Source organism: Alosa alosa, chromosome 5 (assembly GCF_017589495.1).
Source record: "Alosa alosa isolate M-15738 ecotype Scorff River chromosome 5, AALO_Geno_1.1, whole genome shotgun sequence".
Lineage (NCBI taxonomy): Eukaryota > Metazoa > Chordata > Actinopteri > Clupeiformes > Clupeidae > Alosa > Alosa alosa.
Genome location: NC_063193.1, coordinates 14,735,939 through 14,743,414, shown reverse-complemented (window position 1 = coordinate 14,743,414; position 7,476 = coordinate 14,735,939). Strand labels below are relative to the sequence as shown.

Below are 7,476 nucleotides of genomic sequence, written 5' to 3'. Positions count from 1 at the left end.
GTGGGACTATTTTAATGACGAAGGTCCGTCCGAGGGATCATTCTTGGAATTTCTTTTCGTCGTCAAAAACAAACACAAAACATTTCGTTCTAATATAATCCTGTTTTATAAAGGCGGAGCCATGGGGCGAAGCAGAAGCAGGACGCCTCCACGACGAGGTTTGTTTTAACGCTACATTACTATCGGTGTGAAAATAATCACCTGTGTTTTTGTTGCTGATAGCTAAGTTAGCTAGCTAATCGATCGTACGGCTTGTCATTGATGTTACTGTATGTAGATGTTTTATAATTAGTGTTAGACCAAGTATTGTCAATAATTAACCGTCACATCTTCCAACGTATTCTAATGTCACTGTTACTGTCCATGTGCGAAATCAAACAGCGTGTTAGCCAGCCAACGTTAAGGTTAGGCTACGTTTTCATGTTACGCATGGTTGTAGGATGCCATTTACGTGGTCATAATTCGGTTGTGGATAATGATGACAATTTAGTTTATGGAATCTATCGCGTAGTTGTTTGGTCTAGAAAATGATGAAAGAATAACGTTATCGATTAGTTTTTCTCAAACTAAGACCAGAGATGACGCCTTGTTTTACGCACACGCAAGTCTACATCACAGCAGTATCATAACATTTAGAACTACACCGAAACTTAGCACCGCCGTCTCGCTAGCCGGAGAAATAATCTTTGGTCACCGCTATTTACCAATTTCCGGCTCTCATTGACCTCCAACATGTAAACAAAACGTCAACTATGTGGTGGTGCGATTTGTAGGATTGTTAGCGAACGTTCTGTTGGCCAAAATCAAAACACTGGTGAACGTTCTCAAGACTACCAGACGCGAGCCTCTTCTGGGTTGCCAGATGTAATGAAGACTTAGCTAACGTTAGTTGCAGCTGCTTTAATGTTTCTCCAACCATGACCCAGCTACACATTACGGAAACAGTGAAAACAAAAAATACCTCTCTAACCAACGTAACATATTTAGCTGAAGTTAGCGATGCAGATGAAGTTTAGCATAGGCTAGCCTACCTGTTGTGGAGAAATATGGCCAGCTCGGCGTCAGACTTGATATGAAGACGTCACCATCTCAGGATGGAAGCTCCTCCGATGTCCACTTCATTTGTTTCTTGTTTTAATTTTGGAAATTTGCCTGCCTCTCGTAGGCGTTCATGACTACAACTGACAGCTGTTGACAGTTGGCCTTTGCTAATTTGGCAACCCAAATAGGAGGACGCGCTAGCCCATTATTAATACGATATTCTAGAATTAACCGTTCAAAACATAAACGAAGATTCCGCCCCGTAACTCATTTTTTTCATTGGTTTTACAGGTTAGAGTAATGTTGTCAAATAAGCCATTACTTCAATTTATCGTGTTTCCTTACTCTCTGACAACATATGGTGATCATTTTTGGAATGGTCACAGTTTATTTTCCATTATTTCCTACATACTGGTCCTAACGCCGCTGACTTATGCCAACAACCATTTCACTTTGATAATAAACTACATTTTGGTACAACATATATAGAGCAGGAATAACAGAATTTGGCTTAAGCAGTGAGGAAAAATGTTACGCAAAGTGTCAAGACTGCCCATTGCCTAAATTTGTGGTCGTTTAATATCGAATGTCAGAGTAATTACATTCCAAAACGTACTTGATACGCCACAATTTATAAAGGAACGAAGTTTAAAAAGAAAAACACAATATATCAGATGGATTACTCGAATAATTGACGAGGAAATACACGATTATTCGACGGTCGCTTCTTTTCTAATAAACATAATGGGCTACATTACATATTTCAGGCCACTAGATGGCGGCATTTCACTGCACTTCGGGCCTCTTTTGAATGTAAAAGCAAGCAGTGAAATGTCATCTGGTGGCCATGCAGCGCAATAGCGCTATGAAATATTTTTAACAGGAAATTACGGTAGAAATCTTGTAAACTTCGTTCATTTATAAATTGTGATGTAATATGAAGGTATGTTATTGAATGTATAACGGACGCCAAGGTAACCTTTTATACGTCAATTTCCTCCACGTTGCTTGATACAAAATCTGTTATTTTTGCTGTATATATGTTGTACGAAATGTAGTTTGTTATCAAAGTGAAATGGTTGCTGGCATAAGTCAGCGGCGTTAGTTATAGCAGAGAATGTCTAATAAGGGCTCTGGTTATAGCACATAATTGACGTTTTGTTTACATGTGTGGAAGTCAATAGCCGCAAATCGGTAAATAGCGGTGACCAAAGGATAGGATTTCTCCGATAGCGAGGCGGCGTTAAACTTAGCTGCAGTTAGATAATTTTTAGTTGTCTTCCTCCCCGAATTATTTATTCCAACCGTCGAGTCTTTGTCACTCGTTTACTAAAATAGTCGATTGTTAACGTTAATTGTATAGTTGACGACAATGCCATGAATGTACGAGTGGCTAAAATGGCTAATTCCAGAGATGCCATTGGTTTTGCCAACTACCAGTCTTTGCCATCTGTTTTGTCGCCCACAGTTACACTTGCTAATAAGTAATTTTATCAGAATAGATAAGTTATCTTCTTTCAAACAAGCAAGGATTACACCCTTTGCTCAAGAAAAGTGCACTCAAATCAGCTGATCTGAAAAACTATAGATCTCCCGTCTTATCGAAGGTTCTTGAGAAAGTGGTGTTCAAGCAAGTCTATGATTTCCGATCTCAGAGCAACCTACTAGATCCGCGAGCATGAGCGTTCATTCTTCTGAAACATCTCGTTTGTACTTATATACTGTATATCTCTTCTAGACAAAAGCAGGCTTCCCACGGTCATGGAAAACCAGAAAAAGTAATGGAATTGTAAAATCCCATTTTCCAGGCCTAAATCATGGTATTCAGTAAATTCATTCGAAGTTTGGGAAAAGTCATGACATTTAATTTTGTCATACCTAGGACGCATAGGCTTCGCTAGACGGTGACCCCCCCCCTTTACCGAACTACTGTGCTCCAATACAATCTCAAGTTCAGGTTCAGCTAGTTCCTGTATTTAGCAGCGACATTGTATTTAGATAATAACAGGAACTTTGGGAAAATAAAGGAATGTTGTCAAATCCACTAAGTCAAAGCAGTAAAAGGAGCAATGCAAAATTTAAACAGAGAGACAGATGGCATCCCAATTGAAAGAAATTATGTGAGTGCAAATAGTATGAGAGTCTAGAGTAGGCTTGATCTACACATAATTTAACAAATGACATAGGTGAACACAGGTCATTTGAAATGTTGTCAGTGAAAATAGGTGGGAACCCTGCAAAAGTGTCTGCCAGAAGCCATAAACATACACATAGTTGATGTTTATATGAGAGAAGTCAGTTTCATATCATGAGTTCATTGCCATGTGAAAAGCTTATGGTGAACTGTTCAGCTATTTTTAAAATCAGTACTTGTGTTCTGTGTTGGGATTTATAGAGAGGCGTCGGTCACGTTCAACTTCACGGGACCGTGAGAGACGACGTCGAGAACGAGAACGTTCCAGGTCTCGAGACAGGGACAGACGTCGCAGCCGTTCGCGGTCTCCACACAGGCGACGCTCTAGGTGAGTGTTACATGAAGTTGAAAGCATGTTACATGACTTAACTTTGGTAGCCAGCAAATCATCGTGGAGATATCAGTTTGAATGGTGATATGTCTATGCTGTGAAAGTAATGACCTCTGTAGCTCCACTATGCCACTTTCTTTCTTACTTAGGTCAAACAGAACTACCCAAGCCTTTTATTGGCCTGACTTTGCACTAGTATTTTATTGACTGTCTATGCACAATTTCAACCAAACTTTGCTGCTCTTATTTTTTCATTATTATATGTGCCCTCTTATTTACTTACTTTTTTGTTTACTTGAATGTTATGTTTGTCTGTGGACCTAAATTGGCAAAATATGTCTTGTCTTCACCGTGGGATAGTGAGAAACGTAATTTCGATCTCTTTGTATGTCTGGAACATGTGAAGAAATTGACAATAAAGCTGACTTTGACTTTGACTTTGACTTTTGAGCTGCGCCTGTGCTCTTTCTGAACAGGTCCCCTCGCCGCCATCGTTCCTCTTCCCTCTCTCCACAGCGAAAAGATAGACGTGACGATGACAAGAAAGACACAAAAGACAAGCCTGCAAAAGTACATCAAATATCAGGTGAGGAACTGTTTTCACTGAATGTGGTTTTTCTCAGTGTCGAGCAGAGCTTGTCCAACCCATATTTGAAATTCTCTTGTAAAGGGTCTACTTGGTTTTTATTTTATTTATTTTTTCACTCTTTCTGCACAGAGGAGGACATGCAGGGCAAGACCGAGGAGGAGATCGAGATGATGAAATTAATGGGATTTGGATCGTTTGACAGTTCCAAGGTGAGATGTTGATCTAATGAATGCTTTCTGTGATTTCAGCTACCGCACTACACTCTGGGGGCATCAACATGGGGGCTCACAAACATGCCCCCAGAGTGTAGCGCTGTAGCTGCCTGGCTGCTTTAGCTGCTGACTGCAGCAACTTGAGTAAAACCAATTTTTTTTTTTTTACTGGACGGTACTCCGTGACCTTAAGAAACTGAGATCAATGTGAACAATTTTCAGAGTTCTCCTTTAAAGCAACACCAAAGAGTTTTTTGTACCTTAAAATAATGTTTCCAAATGAATAACGTTTCCATCGTTTCAGTGGTTCATCAACTCGTAATAGGGTGAACGGCACTTTCTGCATTCGCTTCGCGGCCCTCTAATCGGCTATAACCGCACTATGTAAGTTTGCCGGATCGGGTAGCGGATCTGTAGTTCGATGGAATGAGACACGAGAAACTACTAATTTGATTTGCATCTGATGTCGCAATACATCGTACTTTCATAAAATCATGCAACATATTCTACTTGTCTGTGGAAATTGTTATTTGCAAAGCTGGTGCTGGATAAACAAATAGTGAGTGCGACAGAGGAAAAGTTCTTTGGTGTTGCTTTAAGTTGTAACTTGCAACATACTGTCTTTCGACTAGCCACATGGTGGCAGAATTAGTCAGAAGTAGAATTGTTTTGCCCTGCACTGAAGTATGTTTTGGGCTATGTGTGGACTATGCCATGCAAGGATAAGAAAATGTCTATGTACTGACTTAAAGGGAATGAGGACAATGCAATAATTGTACAAGCGAGGATGTGAAGCAACATTAGATGCTAGTATTGAACTGATATTTTGTTTCTAACTGAGCATCTTTTTATATTTTACAGGGCAAGAAGGTAGATGGATCAGTCAATGCCCATGCAATCAATGTCTCGCAGAAGAGAAAATACAGGTCTGTTACACCATGGCTTATCTTTTTAAAATCTGTCTTTGTGGAGTAAATCAAGAAAATCGGCTCTTATTCGCAACTGTTAGGCTGGCTAACACCAGAGAGTTCTTAATAGACAATCGCAGTTCAACAAAGTTTTGTAGGCACATAGCATAATATTTGTAAGCAGTGGTAGAGGGATGCCTGTAAACTAGCAGCATAGCCTACTACATTTGGTAAGATGAAGGCAACTGTCAAGGACAATAATATTCTCCTATGGCCATCAGTAAAATGATCAATGATCATACTCTGCCAGTGCAATTTGCTATAATGCCTATATTACCTATCCATCATAGCAGAAACACTCCTAATAAGACCACTATTGTTTCCTAATACTAATAGCCCAGTAAATAGAAAAAATTGTATGTCAAGCATTGAAACTATCAAGTACATTTTGGAGATATTGATTTGAGGTCTAATTCAACAATTTTGTTAACCACAGAAATCCAATATAACAAAGAAAGTTTGTTCGGTAGTTAAGTTTAGTTAAAAGGAAGGAGCAGCACAAATCATCTTGCTATAGGACTACATACAATAAATATATGAAATGTTTTTAAAGCAAGCATGAATAAGCATTTCTCACTTGATGTAGTCACAGGAAATACTGTATGCAGTGGATTGGGGAAAGTCCTTGTAAATCACATTGTGTTCTGTATGTCTCAGTGCAAGCCCTTGGGCTAGTTGCCTTTTTGGATGGTTTGACCATAGCCCACATTATATATTTAGTGTTATGGTTTTTCTGTTTCACGGGAGCAGGCACAGATCAAGTGTAAATGTTTTTTTGTTTGGAGAGCTCATGATGGAATGCTGAGCACTGTAGCAGATTTCTGGTTTAGGATATGTGTGTATTGGCGGATGTGCCTTGCCTTGGAACCGACCAATGCAGCTGTTCACTTCTAGATATCAAAATCATTGTGCAGGTCATCTCTGCACCCATCTTGCTCTTCCCAGAATTTGTTTGCATAGAGCAGTGTGGGTTTGTAATAATGTGGTTCTTTCCCTGAAGGGGGTTTAAAAAAAGTGGTAAATTCTTTTTGAACATACATGGGGAAGGGGGTGTATTTTCCTAAAATAACTTAACAATATGTCTGTTTTTTTATTATCTAATGAGCTTATATTTAGTTACTGGATGTGAACAAAGATTTGCTATTAGTACTTAGACCCACATAGTAATTTTTCCAATTGACAGGAGAAATCCTGAATCATTGGTTGTAGTCTTTAGATTGCCCCCCTGTTAGCCTTGAATATGGGATCATATGCCTTTGTTTACATTAGTCTTGTCGTAATATGAATTGCAGATAACATGAGCATGCAGATAGATTGAGCAAGATGGGGTTCACCTTGCTTTGTGGTACATAAGTATTGTCCAAAAGCTAGGTTAAGTGTTTTGCAGACTGGTTAAAGCGGCTGTATGTGCAAAAGTTTATTTGATACCTGACTAGACGACAGTCTTTATCACTGTAGCCAATCGCCTCAGCAGGTGCTTAAAAACTCCAGCACTCGGCATTCCCATTGGTAGCTGATGATGTAATGTATTGGTGCAGGGAGGAGATCGATGATGTAATCATATTTTTCTTTTTTATAGGCAGTACATGAATCGGAAAGGTGGATTCAACAGACCACTGGATTTCATCGCTTGAGCCTCTGCGGACAATGATTGGGTGTTTTTCAAATGCTTTCCAGGACTTATGAAAATGGTGAAATTAGTTGTATTTAGCTGTGTTTTATACTATTGTCTGTAGATATCCTCCTAGACCACTGAACGACTTGAACTGTCTGTACGGCTTAAATTCAGAGGCATGCAGGTGCAGCAGGAAGTTTTGTTTTCTTTTAAGGAATGACACTGCAGAGAGTCTCCTGTGCTGATGTCAACATATGTGCAAAGTTCATAATACAAATAAACCTAAAATCCTTGATTTCTTCTGTATTTTCTTCTTTGATATACTTCACATATGTATATTTTGTTTGCAGCCCATTATTTTACCCTTAAAATGTTTGCTTTGCATCAAAACTAAACACTTTACATCAATACTTTCCTAACCTTAACATGCTGCATTCTAATACTTCAAAACTTTTGTGAGGTTTATGAAGTAAGAATAATACAATATCTTCAGAAAAAGACAATGCTACCTCTTATATGTTAACCT

General features: G+C 39.0%; 1 protein-coding gene across 1 annotated transcript; it reads left to right on the top strand.

Annotated features, from left to right (window-relative positions):
• snrnp27 (small nuclear ribonucleoprotein 27 (U4/U6.U5)) lies at positions 1 to 7,245 on the top strand. The gene is made up of 6 exons (XM_048244477.1): positions 1 to 158; positions 3,437 to 3,563; positions 4,043 to 4,152; positions 4,285 to 4,364; positions 5,229 to 5,293; positions 6,915 to 7,245. The coding sequence occupies exons 1-6, from the start codon at positions 122 to 124 to the stop codon at positions 6,967 to 6,969; spliced, it is 474 nt and encodes a 157-aa protein (XP_048100434.1). The 5' UTR covers positions 1 to 121; the 3' UTR covers positions 6,970 to 7,245.
• Positions 7,246 to 7,476: the final 231 nt, after the last annotated feature.